This window comes from Chenopodium quinoa, unplaced genomic scaffold (genome assembly GCF_001683475.1).
Source record: "Chenopodium quinoa cultivar QQ74 unplaced genomic scaffold, ASM168347v1, whole genome shotgun sequence".
In the NCBI taxonomy this organism is placed as follows: domain Eukaryota; kingdom Viridiplantae; phylum Streptophyta; class Magnoliopsida; order Caryophyllales; family Amaranthaceae; genus Chenopodium; species Chenopodium quinoa.
In genome coordinates this window covers 1-17957 of record NW_018742810.1, presented here as the reverse complement: position 1 = coordinate 17957, position 17957 = coordinate 1, and the positions used below count along the sequence as shown (strand labels likewise).

Here is a 17957-nt window from a genome sequence, read left to right as displayed (position 1 = left end):
TTGTGAGCACCAACTAAGCAAGAAGAACACTACGTGTAAAACTCATCACCAAGTACTAAGGCAGACAATTCGGATATCACTTCTTGGATTTGGTAGGTAATACTAGAACAACCTCAACCAATAAAAAAGTAGTGATGTGAAAGAACTTAAAATCCCTACACACTTGTTTGTTACTATTTTCTAGAGAGTTAGAAACTAATTCCTACTCCCTCCGTCCCTTTATTTTTGCCCCATTGTCATTTTTTGGGTCAAACTTTGAAAATTTTGACCATAATTTACCGTTAATCTATATAAGATAATATAGTCATGAGTGGTCTTGTTAGATTTGTCTCATTGTATATTTTATTAATATCATGTTTTTATAATATTAACGTATATGGAAATAAAGATATAGAAGTTTTAAAACGCGTCTTAGAGACCGCGCACAGTCAAATGGGGCAAAAAATTGGGACAGAGAGAGTACTAATTTAGGATTCTTGACTATTTCATTTGATTGCATAAATCAACTAATGAACAATTGGTGTATTATATACAACAAATTTTACCATCCCAAATCAAGACTTTGTTATGTGATTTAAAGTGAGCATGCGAATGGCACATTCACAAAATCACACTATTACTCAATATAAACTTGTTTTAATTAACTAATAAAAGACAACAAAAAATAAAATGTAAACTATATGTATACCCGAGTGTATAAAAAAAATTACCTTGATTAAAAGTGCTAAGCATCCTTTAAAATGAATAAGAGCCCACAGTATTGACAATTGTCATGAAACGACAGTTATAGTCACATTATTGGCCACCCCAATATCCATAGTCCATCCAATACCAAACCTAAGGCAATATTAGAGACCTCAGACCTTTAACACAGCAACACTATTTTGTTCAGGAAAAAAAAATGGCTGAACCATCCAACTTTCTGGCTGAAAAAAGGTCCTGGCCTCTATATTTTCTCTTTGTTGATTACATTTGCTAATAAATTATTCTTTTATCTTGTATAATTTATAATCTGGATTTGTTGGTGGATTATGCAGATATGCAGTGGTAACAGGAGCAAACAAAGGAATAGGGCTAGAAATATGCAGACAGCTTGCTTCCCAAGGAGTTGTTGTACTTCTAACATCAAGAGATGGAAAGAAAGGATTAGAAGCCCTTAATGATCTCATTAAATCCGAAATAAGCGCCGATAATCTTCTTTATCATCAGCTTGATGTTACTGATACCATGAGTATTGCTACTCTTACTGGTTTCATCAATTCCAAATTTGGCAAGCTTGATATACTGGTAATATTGACTTACTTGTTTATGTTAATTTCAATACGTATTTCAACTATTTAGGATAAGGTTGCGTACCTCTGATCTCTATAGACCCTGTAAGTTGATGTATGTGTGCTTTTTATAGAGGTAACTCAAGTAATTAATTAGCACAATATATTAGATCTATTATATTAATACGAGGTGGTATTATTGGATAATGAAAACCTTTTTAATTTCAATACGTATTTCAACTATTTAGGACAAGGTTGCGTACCTCTGATCTCTATAGACCCTGTAAGTCGATGTATGTGTGCTTTTTATAGAGGTAACTCAGTAATTAATTAGCACAATATATTAGATCTATTATATTAATACGAGGTGGCATTGTTGGATAATGAAAACCTTTGGCATTTGTAGGTGAACAATGCTGGGACTAATGGAATTAAGGCTGACTTTGATGCTTTAAAAGCAGCAGGTTTTGGCACTGTAAGTATTCTCTGAGATAGGATTTTCTCTTTGTTTTAGAATGGATTAGGGATTATTTATGTTCAATAACACCCCTTTCCGGTAAAAGATCAAGTCTTGGAAATGATCGTCTCAAATTAACTTATTGTGAGACACGTGTACGTGTAACTAAATATAACCCTTGAAAAAGTAAATAAACGTCATCCATGACACTGAAAATTACCCTATTCTCACAATAAGTCGTGTAAGATCATCTCATACAAGACTTTGCCACCAATAAAAAAGTTACCTAGAAAGTTTTTTTATGATTGCGGTGATGTTTTTGATAACCGAAGTAATGTAATAATGTAGCCAGGAGCAAAGTTCAATTATGCTGAGATGATGACACAGACATATGAACTCGCAAAAGATTGCTTAGAAACAAACTACTATGGAGTAAAGAGAACCACTGAAGCTTTGCTTCCTCTCCTCGAGTTATCGGACTCACCAAGGATCGTCAATGTTTCCTCTGCTATGGGGAAGTTAAAGGTATAGATTTCTTTTTTGCATATAAAACATCATCTGCTGAGTAAAATATTCATCGATTAACTCGTACTTTTCTTTTTCACTCAGAATATACCAAATGAGAGAATCAAAGGAGTCTTAGGTGATGCTGATAACCTTACAGAAGAACAAGTAGACGATCTTCTGAACGAGTTACTGAGAGACTTTAAAGATGGTACATTCAAAGAGAAGGGCTGGCCTTCTACAATGGCAGCCTATATAGTGTCAAAGGCGGCTTTGAACGCATATACAAGAATATTGGCTAAGAAATACCCGTCAATCATTATCAACTGTGTTTGTCCTGGCTTTGTTAAGACAGATATCAACGGAAACTTGGGACATTTAACAGTTGAAGAAGGCGGTGCAAGTCCGGTGAGATTAGCATTGGTGCCTCATGGTTCGCCTTCTGGTCTTTTCTTTGTAAGAAATGAAGTTTCTTCATATGAATAAACGAATTACATGTTCAAATTCAAATCGATTTCAGATCAAGTGTTTGTTACCATTGGAACTCATTGATCACACTAGTACAAAATGTATGTACACTACAACAAGTGCATGAATATTTCACATGACTTATTACTCGAATATGATCTGGATCAAGATGACAAACTCGAATTGAAATCTAACTTTTGCTACCTATAATTGACATTCAAAAGCAATAGAAATTAAATTTATTGAGTACTGCTGTTTTGTAACTTTTGTTTGTCTGTCTTTTTCTTTTATTCCCTCTCTTATTACTCTATCCGTTTCATACTTTCGGTCGTTTCATAATAATTGTAACACTACTATATTTGGCAAAGACTCACCATTATTTTATAATTTCTTTCCCACTAATCTCACTTTCACAAATATTTTATTACTTTTCTTTCTTACTAACCCCACTTATACTACAATTTTTTTTTTTTAATTTTTTTAATTTTTAATTTTTATTATTATTGTTATTATTATTTCTCTCTCCTATCAACCATTATATTATAAAAAAAATCTTCTTTTAGGCTCCATCCTATAAATTTTCTTAAACTTTGTGAACACCCTAGTAGTCGATTTGTACTTGTATATTACTTCTTGATTTGGTAGGTAATACTAGAAAAACCCGAAAAAAAAAAAAAAAAAGAGTTGTGGTCAACGACTTTTCACAAAAGAGAAAAAAAAGTTGCGATGATTTGTCAAAAACACAAGAAAAACTTTGTGATATGGTAGAACTTGGAATCTCTATATTTGTTTCTTACCTAATATTTATTCAGAGAATCGAAACTAATTCCCACTTATTTAAGGACTTCTTGAATATTTTAATTTTATTTGTTTTTTATACTGTAAGAAGAAGACCCTTGATCAGATTTCAATCATCATTTCAATTTGATTGTAGATAACATCAACTTAATTGTACACAACGCCTGAGCCAATTAGCGACCGTGCTTGTATTGTATACAATGGTACTATCCAAAATCAAGAACTTTATGCAATCTAAAGTGACTTTATGAATACTACAATAAGGAAAAATTGAGCCTCAACTATATAGTATATCGGTATAATAAAAAAATGGCGTTGTAAATAGAGATAGAAAGAGTCCATATTATTAATATGTAACGGCAATTATAGTCAAATTATTGGCCCCCCAATATCCATCAAATACCAAACATAAGGCAGAATAAAACTCAATATAAAGAGACCCAACACAGCAACACTAATCCTGTTCAGGGGAAAAAAATGGCTGAACCATTCAACTTTCTTGCTGAAAAAAGGTCCTCTAAATTTTTCTTTGTTACTTACATTTGCTAATGAATCATTTGTCTGGATTTATATTCTGGGTTTGTTTGTGGATTATGCAGATATGCAGTGGTAACAGGAGCAAACAAAGGAATAGGGCTAGAAATATGCAAACAGCTTGCTTCCCAAGGAGTTGTTGTACTTCTAACATCAAGAGATGGAAAGAAAGGTTTGGAAGCCCTTAATGATCTCATTAAATCCGGAATTAGCGCCGATAATCTTCTTTTTCATCAGCTTGATGTTACTGATGCCATGAGTATTGCTACTCTTACTGGTTTCATCAACTCCAAATTTGGCAAGCTTGATATACTGGTACTATTGACTTAATTACATGTTTATGTTAGTTTTAATACGTATTTCAAATATTTAGGATAAGGTTGCGTACATCTGATCTCTATAGACCTTGTAAGTCGATGTATGCTCTTTTTAATTGTTTTAATCGTAGGTGAACAATGCTGGGACTAGTGGATTTAAGGCTGACTTTGATGCTTTAAAAGCAGCAGGTTTTGGAACAGTAAGTATTCTCTGAGCAAGTACTGTTTCTTTGTTTAATAACCCCTGTTTCCAGTGAAAGAGCAAATCTTGGAACTGATCATCTTAAACCAACTTATTGTGAAACACGGAGTAACTAAGGGTAACCCTTAAATTAGAAGTAATCTCTAAAGTGATAGTTCATTCAAAGAGAAGGGCTGGCCTTCTTTTATGACAGCCTATATACTGTCAAAGGCAGCTTTGAATGCATATACACAATTATTGGCCAAGAAATACCCGTCAATCATCATCAACTGCGTTTTCCCTGGCTATGTTAGTACAGATATCAATGGAAACACGGGATATTTAACAGTTGAAGAAGGGGGCGCGAGTCCAGTGAGATTAGCATTGCTTCCCCATGGTTCACCTTCTGGTCTTTTCTTTTTAAGAAATGAAGTTTCTTCATATGAATAAAAGGAATTACATATTCATAACTGATTTCTGATGAAATGGTTGTTAGTTTGTTACCACTGGAATTCTACAAAAATGAATGTAAACCATAACAAATGTATGCATATTTAATATTTTACATTACAGATCTGCAAGTTTTCCATTCAAGCTTATCCCACAACAGCTTTTGGCATGCTGTCTTGTAACTTTGTGATACTTGCTTGTAAATTTTGTCTGACTGCAAACATAACAGTCTATATGTTGTTTACACAGGTAATTAATCAAGGAAACTAATAAGAACACCCTTATTTCTGTTCTTTCATGGCAGTGTAAGGATTGGGTCTAAACAACACAAACCATGGTTTGGTGCACCTAGCAACACCTCCTTTGACTAATAGCCAATTTAACATGAACTAAGGTAAATGGTGCAATAAGTGTCACAAATGACACCCTACAACCCCTTCTCTAGTGGATTTTAGGGTCGCTAGTGTAATTAATGACACATGTTGTTCGCCATAGTTCATGTTGTTTTGGCTATTAGTAAAAGGTAATGTTGGGTGCACCAAGTCGTAGATTGTGCTTTTAAGGCCAATTTTGCCTAAATTGAATGATTTCATACGGAGTACAATAGTTGAATGACTGTATAATGAATTGATCCAATTCGCATTTTTCCATAGGTTTACTGGTACATTGTCCCTGGTTCTCATTGTTTAATAGTGATCACACTTTGACCAAAAATATTAAAGTCACAGACTACGGAAGAGAATGTAAAGAAATGGAGACTGAAAACTGAAACTTCAGCTTCCAATTGTAACATTGATTCTGGCTTCAAAGTGGTCTATCCCTTTCATGGTCTGCAATTTCTTGTTCCGTAAAATTGAAACCTGCATGAAGCAAATTATGAAGTAAATTTTGCAAGAACCTGCATGAACCTACCATGAAGTAAAAATGCTACGCAGCAATTTTCATTTCTTGCCAATAATGAATAATTGAATCCTGCTATCTTTTTCACTAGCTATATAACCATGAAGCATGTAACTGCTTTGAACAGTGGCAGATCATTGGTCAAGGGTTGATAACAAGTAGACAGTCGGACTATAGGAAAATTATCACTAAAAGTAGGTATATCTATAATATATTTTTTTTTGAGGAAACGGTATATCTAATACTATCTTCAACTGTTCTGGGCCTTAGACAATCAATTATCAATGTACATCACCTAAGGAAATCCAGGAAAAGGTAGAAAACAAGTAGCTCACCCAAACTCCCCAATCCCAGGCCCTGCCCTTGGATCAGACGAAGAATATATGTGATATAGGTGAAGCCATGAAGGAATTACACAACACAACACTCAAAGCTAAAATGGGTTATATCAAAGTAGCAGAAGGATCAATCAAACCACTACACAATAGGTTACATTAACCTATCAGAGACTTTCGCATCACATTTAAATGCGGCATTAAAATGGAAAATTATGCATAAGCAGCTGTATGCCATGCCAAAAAAAAAAAAAAAAAAAAAAAAGATACCTTTGGCTTTGCCAATGAGCTTCCAAAGTATCCTATCCCAAATGACTGTGATGAATATCCAGCAGCAATCTCCACTGCTTTCAGCTCTGGTGTATTATTAGGACCCTGGAACAGTTATATCAAAACAGTTTAAAGACATAAAAACAATTCAATAGGAGGAAAAGAACAACTATAAGAACTAAAACAAGTTCCAAAAGGGAAGGATTTGGCCTCTGGCTCAGGTAGTTACCACCAAAGGAGCATCAGCTTGGACGAGGAGGATCCCAGCACTGCCATCGGCATCCTGTTGTGTACCAGCCTGAACTACCAAACGAAGAATTTTGATACAAGCAAAAGCCGGACCTGCCTGTGACCTGTTATTAGATGGACCGATTCAATCATCAATTGAGGAATTGGCCCAAGGATGTTATTTTCCCAGAAATTTGATGTGATTTTTTTTTAACAAGGATCATAAATCAAGATAGAATATACTCCAAAAAAGCCACCAATGAGGTGGGCAAGAATAAGCAACACCTAGAGTCTCCAACACAGCAATTATGGGGTGGGATATGATCTGGCACTCAAACTGGCAGTCATAACAATCAAAGTGTGGACCAACTTAAAAAGACTACTTTCACAAGCAACTTTTACTACTTCCCAACAGAAAGTTGTCCAAATTGCTAGCATAAGCCTGTTATTAGGAATAAAGCAGACTAAAATAGAACACAGGCACATCTGGTCTACAAGTAAAATGGCTAGCCAACAATAGTAGTGACATTATTGAAAACAACAATAAAGAAAGAATGAAAGAAAAAGAGCCAACATTTGACCTCTTGAATATGATATATTATTAACCACGCATTAGATTCGATGTGAAAGCAACTGCAAGTCTTCTAGAGAACATACTAAAAGATAACTGCTACATGCTAGCTCATCAATATTCAAGCTATGGACAAAAAAAAGGTCAAAATATAGTACAATGACAATGACGTGCAGCATTCCCTGGCGGCAAAAGCTCTCATCAAATACTCTCCTGCTCCAGTAGTGCAACAACCTACAAGAAATGGAGCTCCAAAGGGTCCTTTCGAGGATGCCCAACAACCAGAGCCATACATGCCTGCTAATCCTACTCGTCCACTCACCTATAAAGAGAAAAGACCTCAATATCACTTTAATTAAAATATTATTATGTACTATTTATGAAGAAAAAGCAGTAGGAAAGGGAAAAAACATTGCTATTATACTGCTTATAATAAGCAATTAAAAAAAAAAAAAAAAAAAGGGAAGACCAACTGTGAATTCATCCACTCAAGTCAGAAACAAATGATACCTAAATAGTCTTTTTCTTCCATCAAGCAATAGAATATTCCCTATGTGCTATAAAACATATGGAAAATCCAGCTTTTTAGGAGCAACATCAATAAATGAGTTTTCCTTTTCATATGTACTTCTGATTTACAGGCAAATACACACAAAACAACACAACACAGACAGACACATAACACAAGGCATTTAATCAATCTCCTCCTTTTCATAACATGGGGCACCCACACTTCTTGAGGCTGAATTAAAATATTCAATGCACAAGGGGAAATTCTGGGGAAAATCTGGGGAAAATCCTAAGACACACAGATGCACATAAAATAATACACAAGTCAAACCTACACAAGAATGTTGGCATGGGAATGCTGGTACCCAATATTGTGTTCATCAGTTAAAGATCAAATTACAAAGTTACAGACCACGCCATACATTTATAGCTTGATTGTAGCCTCGTAAGAAGAAGCCACATCTCAAGAACTCGGTTCATTATGGAGTTGATAAGGATGGAAAAAATCTTACACTTAGTACTTGTAATCTCTTAATGCTTCACTGTGCCACCAATCAAAAGGTGAGAATCTGGCAGAAACTAGCAGCCTGAGGTTTCAGCTCTATCCTGTCAATTTTATTGAACTTTCCCAACTGTCTCTTTTAGTGTAATTCTTTGATGTAGGAATAATAGGTTCTACATTTGATAGTCTAAATTGTTATACTCACTCACAGCACACCAGGAAAGTGAGAGGTGAAACAAGGAGATCCACACTCAGTATATAGTGCAGCAAACACTAAATGAAGAATAATTCAATTGAATTAGCTACTTTATCATACATTTGTTTCTCTGGTGCAGGAATTTAAGTGGGATCAGGGATGGGATTGAGTAGAACTGAAAAAAGAACCAGCTTAACTGAAGATGGATTGGATGACCGAAAGAAGCAACTCCAAATTCAGTACCTTCATTGCAATACCACCACTGGAGGCTCCAGAGGCAACGTGTCCAACACGATCAATACATATGACTCCAATGGTGTCCATGATGCAGTCTTCTTCTATTGCCCCCAATGTAGAGGACTCAACATCCTCAACCCCTACAAAGGCATCACTAATATAAGCTTCCACATCTAGAGCACAAATCAGTACTGTTTGTAGAAAAGACTTACCATATAATAACTCTTTTTTCTGAGATCTACTGCTAGGAAGTATTGCTCCTATCTGTGTCTTGGCAGCATCAAGCATTGCTTTATACTTGAACCATTGTAATCTGGTTCTTTCAGTCACTAACCACTGTATCCATAAGATGAAAAGTCACGCTATACACAATCCAGAACCAGAGAAAATATCCATTTTTCCGAGATAGAAACTATTTTTAGGTGGTAGAGGGAAGAACCTTTTCAGCCTCTGTTACTGTGTCAGCACAGGTAATGCTCTTTGATTTTGCCCACTTATGAGCACCTTCACCAACTAAGAAGCTGCAAAAAGACCAAATATTAAACATCTCAAAAACAATTCAAATGAGATTAGCCCTTATTGCTCATTATATACAATGTAAAAGACCAGAGACACCTCTACACACTAAACAGCATAAGGGAGACTATTTTTTCTAATTTTGCTAGATGGAGAGGTCTTCTCCAATTCCTTTTTCCATACAGAAGGATCCCCCTTCATATCAAGCCCTTATTGCGATTCTTTCTGTTTCTTCTCTTAAAGACCTTTGAAGCCTTGATGATGGAGTTTGTGGGCATAGACAGCCAATACATATACAATGTGTAAGAATCTTTCAGACAGAGGATATAACTAGAAGCCACATATACAAGTCAAAATAGAGGATGACTTCCTGGCAGTGAACTACCCTATAGTGACCCCATATTCCATACTCTCTATTCGAACCATAGTTGATACCTAATACCAAATGGTCCCGATTAATTAATATTGAAAGCTTGAGTCATGCTCTAGAAATCTTATATGGCCTGCTTATAAACTTCCATACTGGACTGGAGAATACAAGTTCTAATAAAAGAAGACAAGTTGAAAATCATTACGTTGGTGGCATTCGGCCAAGCAATGAAGGTCCCATCTTTTGTTCCTTGATTAAGCAAGCAGCAACTTGGATGGGATTTCGAACACCTGATCTACAAAATAATGGAATGGATGAAAGAATAACAATCAGGAATTAAAAATGAATAAAAAATTGGACAACCTGGAAATGCCGAGTTCAGCATTTAGATACCTGGAACTGCTCCAACCGCAGCAAATGCCCCAGATTCACCATCTATGATGCTAGCATCACATTCAACATGGCCATCCTCTGTCAAATTTGAGCCACGGCCAGCATTTGTGCAGGGATCGTCCTTTAGAAAAGAAAATTAAGTAAATAATGGAAACAAAATGGAATAACCTGATGAATATATGCTTCTCCCATCTAGAAGGAATAACTCAATGAATATATTAGCATTAACATCAGAAACAAAAAGAATTTCTGATATGCTTTTTCCATAAGTTCAAACAACTTCATTAAGTAGACAATCATGTTGAAAAAGGGATATCTACCAAAACAAAAAGTTGGGTCTAAGAATACAGGACTTTGAGATAAATCAAAGTGTTATCAATCTTAACAATGGCATAAAGATGATGAATGAAGGATCTTAATATAATAAGCCCATTATTTCTATGAAAAACAAAGTAATTAACAATCCAATGGATGATCACGGGAAAGCATAGTTTAGAGTGCATTCTATTCACCTGATTTTCACTCATGTAAACTTATCAAAATTATAAATAATACTTTGCACTTGGTAACCTTTATCTGAATTTATTAACCCTTATTTGAACGTATTAGTCCTAATATAAGTGAAAATAAGGTGATCATAAAAGGGCCTCGATGGATTATAACTAGTATTCAATAGTCATTAGATGGTCCCTCCATTAAATAGAACGTTTGGAAAAGGATGCATAGCCACACACTAGAAGAAATCCTCAAAGTGTTTGTGAAAACACAGAAATAAGCAAGATTACCTCCAAAACTCGAATCGCTGCTTCAACTGCATCAACACATATACCAGAATCCTAAGTCGAATTCGAGAAAGAAGAATTAGTTCCAATGGCACTAGCATAGAAAATACTCTGTATTTCACAAGAATCCATTTTCAATAACCCTTTATCCTATAAAATCAAACCCTTGTTCCATAAATCAAAAATCCCAAATCAAACCAATCATGCACTGGCAGATATAACGAAGTGTAAGACTTGAACATGTCACACGATATCATATCCAATTGTTCCCCAAATGAAAAATCATCTCAACATAAAATTATGAATAGAATTCAAAGTTGAAATATAGTAGAAACTAAACCATAGTAAAAGCTAAAAAGAAGCAACATGTTGAATGATGTAAAAGAGGAAGAAAAAAGAAGAGAGAAAGAGGAAGATGTAAAACCATGCGAAGAATGGTAGCAGCGGCAAGGCAAGCTCGATTCATGGCGGATCTGAGAGCCTTCTCGTTGGAAGGAGCATGAAATCCGGCGCCGACATGAACTGCCACGAAAAATGGGGAACTTCCTTCTTCCTTCTCCACTTCCGCCATACTTGCTCTTTGCTCTTTACAGTTTGAGCGCCAGGATTTTGCATCTACTCCTTTCGTAGGCATCGTTGCCCCATTTACCTTTTTGGACCCTTGTTCAGTTGATACTTGTTCCTATGCCCGGGTTTGAAATCATGAATGAAACTAAAATGAATGAATTAATTTGGACTATACATACTTAACATAGTGTACGTGTTCGATTTTTATTCAAAATTGGAGTACTCCCTCTGTTTCGCATTAATTGCAACAGTAGGCTTGACTCATAGTTTAAGAAATTATAGACTAGGCTTATAAGCTTATAATATAAAGTATTGTTAGAAAGAGATAGAAATAATAAAAAAAATAGTGTGGGTGGGGTTGTTAAGAAAGAGAAATAGTAAAATATTTGTGAAAGTAGGGTTAGTGGGAGAGAGAAATTATAAAATAATAGTGGGTCATTTCTAAATATAGTAGTGTTGCAATTAATATAAAATAGCCGAAAATAAAAAGTGTTGCAACTAATACAAAACGGAGGGAGTAATTTTTATACAATGGGTTTGGATTTGAAAAAAAAAAAAAAAAAAAAAAAAAGGTTTATGCTCTTTATACTTTTGCCTCCCCTTATGTTTTAAAACCTCGTGCCTTGTGGGGGTAGATAGTAGTGGGGAAGAATCGTGGGCACCCAAAATCAAAATCAGAACTACCGTAGTTAGGGATTGGCAGGATTGACATTGGAACAAGTGGTTTCGGCCTTTCGAGGGTTTACAACGATAATCAAATGAAGTTACCTTGATGGATAAAGGATTACCATGATGGAAAAATGGATTATTCTTGTAAACAAGTAGAGTTAATATTTTGATAGTTAAAATAAAAGAAGAGGGATTACTCAAATGAACAAAATGGATTACTCACACGCAACACGGTTTTCATTTGTAAATCCCTATGCTGTTATCAGATATATGACATTCTTTGAAACGGTTATCATGGAATCAAATTTTGTATTACAACAAACAGATTTAGCAGGAAGAAGAATTGCATATGCATCCAACCAACATGTATTGGGCAAATGTTGACAAGGGGAGATGGAGTTAAACCTACAGGAACCTCTACTTCTTGGCAATTGGGAGCAATAAGGTGCCCCAAATGATTATCGATTGTGTTGCTTATCTTGGATTGTTATTTGTTGCTGTAACAGTGACGATTCCTACGTCTTTGTGAAAGCCACACTTAAGGGGGCAAAAATAAAGTGTAGCAAAGCAATTGGGCTAACATGTAAATTGCTTTCTACCTTCCTAACTAAAACTATCAACACTATTATCAGTTGAAATTGTGCATCCTTTTTGCTGAGCTGAGAGTATTTGAAAGAAGCATAGCAATGGTCATTGGACCAACACCTCCAGGAACAGGGGTAACAGCAGAAGCAACCTTGACAACCTCGTCATAGCAAACATCTCCAACTAATCGATATCCTCGAGGACTTGCTGGATCCTGTTGTTGCATATGAAATCTTAGCAAAAAGATTTGACACTATCTCAAACTGACAAACTAAAATTTTAAAATGTGTTGTTGGTATAAGTTCTATTGATTTAAATTAGGATTATTAGTGACACTTCCTAATTTAAAATTACGATGTGCCCATAAGAAGGTAGTTGAGCACATAAGTTGCTCCGGGTTTACCTCAACTGGATTGATCCCAACATCGATGATAGCAGCACCAGGCTTGATCCAGCTACCCCTAACCATGTTTGCTTGTCCTACAGCAGAAATGATAATATCTGCTTCTTTTATAATATCCTCGGGATTGTTTGTTCTAGAATGAACTATAGTAACAGTAGCATCTTCCCTCTGCAAACAGTAAGTGTTCTAAAGGTCATATCGGATAGAAAGAAATGTTCGACAAAAAAAGAATTGATCGATTTCATGCAGATATGAAAAATATGAACTAACACTTATAATTTACCTGAAGCAAAAGAGCAGCTGGCATCCCAACTATATTACTGCGGCCAATCACAACTGCCTTTTTCCCTTTTATTTGAATTCCATATCTATGCAACAGCTCAATACATCCTTTGGGTGTACATGGGACAAACAAGGGTTCCCTACCACGCATTGCAAGACGGCCAATGTTCAAAGGGTGAAATCCATCAACATCCTTTTCAATTCCAACAGCATTCAAAATTTTCTCCTCATTCATATGCTGCAAAAAGCATATATATATTTTTTCTATCAGCATATACTGGTAAAAAAGTTAGTAAATTAGACAGCCACCTACATGGATGCCTTATCATTGTAGTACACAATACATAGTCAGCATCCTTTTAAAAACCAATTATTGAGTAATGGAGCAATAAGCCTTATTTCTTTAAGTGAAAACATCTTCCCACGTAAGTTTATGTTTAAGAACCAAATTATTGAGTAATGGAGCAATAAGCCTTATTTTCACTGTAGTGGATTTAGTGGCTGCAAGAACAAATTTCTACTGAAAATTTCTACATAATTAGGACAACACAAGTAGGTACAATAGTGAAGAACTGCATTTTACCAAGTAACAAATACCTTAAGCAGCATCCATCTTGTGATAAGGTATTATAGTTACACTACTACTTCACAACGAATTAACATGGAACATGATAATACTGACAAATTAAAGCAATCCTTTTTTAATTTATTCCCAACAAAGCAACAGCAGGAAAAGCTTTAGTATTATGATATAATATCAACATAAACAGAAGAAAATATGTGGGACAGGAAGAATCAATTCATTCCAAGAAGCATACCGAAGGCAGAGGTAACTGAACAAGTATTCCATGGACTGAAGGATCTTCATTGAACCTAGAGATAGAGTTGAGCACTTCCTGCTCTGTTGTATCTTCTGGCAAATGAACTTCAAAAGAATTAATCCCCACTGCATCACAAGCTTTCTTCTTATTACGAACATACGTTGCAGAGTCCTTTCTATCCCCAACAAGGATCACAGCCAACCCAGGAACAATACCGATAGCTTCTTTCATTCTTGCTATTTCGACACCTATCTCCTCCCTAATTTGCTTTGCCACCGCCTTACCATCAATAACTTTTGCAGAACTCTCGGTTGCAATTGTAGCTGTAATAGGAACTTACAATGAATCATTAAATGAAAATTTTAGAAGTATAAGTAAGTACAACATTTCAATTATCAACCAACATAATCACATAACACAACCAGAATTCTAAGTCAATGAAAATTGAAAAAATATAACTTGCAATACCTATATTTTTTTCCATTATTATTTTATTCTCAAGGAACAATGATATACAAACAGTTCAATTTAAACTATGAAATTCACCTACACATGAAATAAACACTAAGTAACATCTAAATTTTGGGAGTAAACAATGATAAAGTAAGCAAATTTGATGCTAAACCCCATCAAATTCCACAACCCCAAATCAAATTCAATAGGAAAACAAACACCAAACATAGGAAATCATCTCTGCAGAAAAAACTTCAATTAGCCTTAAAGCTGTTCGATGAAATGCGCCAGTGAATGACCAAAGGAATTACATAAAAAGAACAAAAACCCAGAATTAAAATGACGCAAATAAGCAATAAAAAGAAAAGGGATGATCTCAATTACAGAAATTTCCTCGTGAAAAGAAAGATTTACCTGAAACAGAAGTTGAGGAAGCACGAGGTTGGAAGGAGAGAGAAGTAAGAAAAAGCCTTGAGGAAGTGAGAGGAAAGAGACACCCGACGAGAAAAGAAAGAGCGGGGCAGCTTCGGTGGCAGCGGAGTGGAAGAAGGCGAGCAGTTGAACACTCGGAGAAAATCATGGAAGCCATTTATGGTGTTTTGTTGGGTTACAAGAAAGGTTCTGAGTAGCTTAAGAGTAGGAATTCTGTCGTAAGGTTTACTACTACTACCTGACTTTGGACTTCAGTCAGCGGAATTTGCAAAACCCCAGAACCGTAGGAAGAGAAAGATACGAATGTGTAGGCTGTTAATCGGTCAAAGACCGAACCGACCTGATCAAACCGAAGACCAAACCGATTAAATAGGGACCGAATTCAAACCGGACCGAAAAAACCAGCCCATAATCCAGTCCGGACCACTTTGGACTTTTTTTGAATTTTTTTAAAAAAAATTCTAAATTTTTAATAATTTTATGGAAAGCTCGAAAAATAATAAAAGAAAAACAATATTTTAATGTCTTTTTATATATGATTAGTACGAAAATGCTCATACAATTAAAGTTTTCTAAACTTAATAAGAATAATCTTAATAAATGTTTAAAGTTTTATACATAATTTTAAGCAAAAAATCAGTCCGACCTAAGATCAGTTTTTATAGGTTTTGAACCGGACCGGACCAAAAAATTATATTTCTCAACTCGGAGACCAGACCGGTTAATTCGGTCCGGTCCATTAAATCTATTAACTATTACTAAAATAAAACGTTGCTGACGTTATCACTGTCCACATTCACTCTCATAATAAATGTTTTCCCGCCTAAATGCAAGGATGATGCCATCTTTTTTTTTTTTTTTTGTGGAGCTACTATTCTTAACAATTTTGAAAAGTAGAAGCTTCTATGTACAACTACAACCTATCAATTTATCCTAAAAAAATGAAACAATTTACAAATAACACTAATAAATGGACTCCTACATTAAAATATGTATAAGGTGACGTTGAACAGGTATTATATCATAATTTTGATGAAAATCTAAACTTTTAAAATTACAAATATTTTTGTACAAGGTGCATATTTCTTATTTATATTTTATGTATAATATCCATTTTGTAAAAAGATGCGAATTATTAAAATATATTTTATACAAGTCGTACATCGCACGGTTTCTAACCTAGTAATACTAATAATTAGACACGTTTAGACCTATCAATTCTTAAGCCGACCCGAATCCAAACCTGAGTTACCGAGAGAGAACCCAAACCAAACAACTAGAAATCGATCAATTTGACCCTATTATCATATTTTGTAATGATCCAAATGACTCAACCTGAAATTAGACCCAAACCTAATCTGTTAACCCAATTGAAAAGTCTAGACACATTAGAATTTTACGTTTGCCTTTACTTTTATGTATTTTGTCAATTTGTGTGTATCAAGTTCAAATCACTGTCATGTTTCCTTAAACATTCAAGAGACTAGGGACCAAGCTTTGGAGTTGGTGGGGAACTCACCTTGTGACTCCACCAACTATATTCGCTGGGAGTAGAGGGATTCCCTTACCTCCCCTCTACTCTCAAAGTCTCAAGCATTGACCTACGAAATTGGATTCAATTTAACCTATGAAAGGTGTCAGTTTAAAAAAAAATTCTTACTATAATTACTCAAGAAAAAATCTACTCCCTATAAAAATTACTTGCGTTTTTGTGTCCATATCCTTAAATATTGAGCTTACATTTTCTCGTGTCTATATCAACATACCTTATGTTGAATGGGACCTTATTCTTTCCTGGATGTTAATCCGTAATTTTAGTTTCAATGCAATCTAATTGTCACTTGGTATAAAGTACAACCTTTTGAAAAGAGTTTGCCTATTGCATTTTCATAATTACAAACAAAAAAGGGAAAAATCAAGGCATTCTAGAGGAACATTTTCTCTTCATATCTCTTAAAGCTTTTATTAGAGATTGAGATAAATAAAGGCATATGTCAAATACGGTAAATTACAAATTTTAAAAGGAAAATGAAAATGAACATAAAGGTTGAAAGCTCCTTCGCCTTGAATTCAGAAGGCAAACCGGTCAAAATTTTGGATTCCCCAGGAAATGAGCATAGTAATCATTATCAAAGATAAAAGAAAAAAAAATTAAGAAATGAAAAAGAAGTATTTACCTTTGATATTTTTGCCCAAAAATTCTATACAAATTACACTAGTGAGAATGTAATGAAACTATACAGTTTTGTTGCCTTCTCTACTCTTGGTTGTATTAGCTGCAAATTTATATAGCCAGTGTCCCCTCAATGGCTTGGTTATCATCGGAAGAGTCAACCGGTTGGGATTTGGGTTTGCTCATGACTCGAGAATATCCGTAACCTAGCGAACTTCCACTAGCTTCACACAGCTGCAATAACACGGAACTCAGTATTTTTAAAACACTATTCATAAATGGGTAGCAACAGATCATGTCAAAGCTATGAAATACCGTATACCTCAGTCAGTTCAGAGAGGTGACGGGATCTAAACTCATTGATTGCAGATGCTATCTCTGATGTTGGCAGTTTAGCCTAAAAGAAGAAAAACACCAAATTTTAAATCAGTCATTAGTTAATAAATTATCACCACTGTCGGCTAGTTAACTGGATATTAAACCACTGACAGAGTTGGCCACAACGGTTGTCCACCTTTATTGGCCTATTAAGTTAAAATTTACCTCCGTTCTCGTTTATTAACAACGTTGTACTTTAAGGGAAATATATATTGAAAACTATATTCTAAAATGCAATGTTAGAAGCCAACAACACTGGGTGTACTAAAAAAAAAGTAACACAGTACCCTGCAGATAATTAATAAATATCAGCATATAATAAAGGATTGTATGAGCTATTAAAATTTCTTATGGAGGTATAAAAAAAAAATACACTACACAATCACAATTTTATCACTTGATCA

At 34.9% G+C, this 17957-nt stretch overlaps 4 protein-coding genes and 1 long non-coding RNA gene across 6 annotated transcripts; 2 read left to right on the top strand and 3 right to left on the bottom strand.

Moving 5' to 3' along the window:
- The first annotated feature begins 770 nt into the window (after nucleotides 1–770).
- On the top strand, nucleotides 771–2949 carry LOC110725122 ((+)-neomenthol dehydrogenase-like). The gene is made up of 5 exons (XM_021904588.1): nucleotides 771–936; nucleotides 1038–1287; nucleotides 1678–1746; nucleotides 2077–2253; nucleotides 2338–2949. The coding sequence occupies exons 1-5, from the start codon at nucleotides 902–904 to the stop codon at nucleotides 2716–2718; spliced, it is 912 nt and encodes a 303-aa protein (XP_021760280.1). The 5' UTR covers nucleotides 771–901; the 3' UTR covers nucleotides 2719–2949.
- Nucleotides 2950–3638: 689 nt separating this feature from the next.
- LOC110725057 ((+)-neomenthol dehydrogenase-like) lies at nucleotides 3639–5097 on the top strand. The gene is made up of 4 exons (XM_021904528.1): nucleotides 3639–4010; nucleotides 4098–4347; nucleotides 4481–4563; nucleotides 4701–5097. Exons 1-4 carry the CDS (start codon nucleotides 3976–3978, stop codon nucleotides 4978–4980), a joined length of 648 nt encoding a protein of 215 aa, XP_021760220.1. The 5' UTR covers nucleotides 3639–3975; the 3' UTR covers nucleotides 4981–5097.
- A 487-nt stretch (nucleotides 5098–5584) lies between these two features.
- On the bottom strand, nucleotides 5585–11517 carry LOC110725121 (putative threonine aspartase). 2 transcript variants are annotated; one of them, XM_021904587.1, is made up of 11 exons: nucleotides 11215–11510; nucleotides 10794–10844; nucleotides 10009–10129; nucleotides 9821–9905; nucleotides 9169–9250; nucleotides 8942–9065; nucleotides 8736–8869; nucleotides 7443–7606; nucleotides 6715–6838; nucleotides 6486–6590; nucleotides 5585–5840 (listed from the first exon to the last, which is right to left on the bottom strand). In XM_021904587.1, exons 1-11 carry the CDS (start codon nucleotides 11422–11424, stop codon nucleotides 5754–5756), a joined length of 1287 nt encoding a protein of 428 aa, XP_021760279.1. In that variant the 5' UTR covers nucleotides 11425–11510; the 3' UTR covers nucleotides 5585–5753. The 2 variants fall into 2 exon arrangements, with proteins under 2 accessions (XP_021760279.1, XP_021760278.1); XM_021904586.1 differs by having other exon boundaries at nucleotides 8736–9065; nucleotides 11215–11517.
- Nucleotides 11518–12270: 753 nt separating this feature from the next.
- LOC110725032 (bifunctional protein FolD 4, chloroplastic-like) lies at nucleotides 12271–15183 on the bottom strand. The gene is made up of 5 exons (XM_021904511.1): nucleotides 14985–15183; nucleotides 14115–14452; nucleotides 13298–13534; nucleotides 13015–13182; nucleotides 12271–12825 (listed from the first exon to the last, which is right to left on the bottom strand). The coding sequence occupies exons 1-5, from the start codon at nucleotides 15157–15159 to the stop codon at nucleotides 12655–12657; spliced, it is 1089 nt and encodes a 362-aa protein (XP_021760203.1). The 5' UTR covers nucleotides 15160–15183; the 3' UTR covers nucleotides 12271–12654.
- A 1978-nt stretch (nucleotides 15184–17161) lies between these two features.
- Nucleotides 17162–17650, bottom strand: LOC110725033. The gene is made up of 2 exons (XR_002512125.1): nucleotides 17498–17650; nucleotides 17162–17409 (listed from the first exon to the last, which is right to left on the bottom strand). It is a non-coding gene; the product is annotated as an uncharacterized LOC110725033 (long non-coding RNA).
- Nucleotides 17651–17957: the final 307 nt, after the last annotated feature.

Bases quoted from the DNA above. Each gene is read 5' to 3' on its own strand.
- LOC110725122 (XM_021904588.1), top strand. From the start codon at position 902: ATGGCTGAACCATCCAACTTTCTGGCTGAAAAAAG. The intron at 937-1,037 runs GTCCTGGCCTCT...TGGATTATGCAG, and splicing joins AACTTTCTGGCTGAAAAAAG to ATATGCAGTGGTAACAGGAG. The intron at 2,254-2,337 runs GTATAGATTTCT...TTTTTCACTCAG, and splicing joins CTGCTATGGGGAAGTTAAAG to AATATACCAAATGAGAGAAT.
- LOC110725057 (XM_021904528.1), top strand. From the start codon at position 3,976: ATGGCTGAACCATTCAACTTTCTTGCTGAAAAAAG. The intron at 4,348-4,480 runs GTACTATTGACT...TTTTAATCGTAG, and splicing joins TTGGCAAGCTTGATATACTG to GTGAACAATGCTGGGACTAG. The intron at 4,564-4,700 runs AGCAAGTACTGT...TAATCTCTAAAG, and splicing joins GGAACAGTAAGTATTCTCTG to TGATAGTTCATTCAAAGAGA.
- LOC110725121 (XM_021904586.1), bottom strand. From the start codon at position 11,424: ATGCCTACGAAAGGAGTAGATGCAAAATCCTGGCGCTCAAACTGTAAA. The intron at 9,066-9,168 runs GTTCTTCCCTCT...TTATGGATACAG, and splicing joins CAGTAACAGAGGCTGAAAAG to TGGTTAGTGACTGAAAGAAC. The intron at 6,839-7,442 runs GTACTATATTTT...ATCTAATAACAG, and splicing joins TGCTGCACGTCATTGTCATT to GTCACAGGCAGGTCCGGCTT.
- LOC110725032 (XM_021904511.1), bottom strand. From the start codon at position 15,159: ATGGCTTCCATGATTTTCTCCGAGTGTTCAACTGCTCGCCTTCTTCCA. The intron at 13,183-13,297 runs GTAAATTATAAG...TACTGTTTGCAG, and splicing joins CAGCTGCTCTTTTGCTTCAG to AGGGAAGATGCTACTGTTAC. The intron at 12,826-13,014 runs GTAAACCCGGAG...ATGCAACAACAG, and splicing joins TTGGGATCAATCCAGTTGAG to GATCCAGCAAGTCCTCGAGG.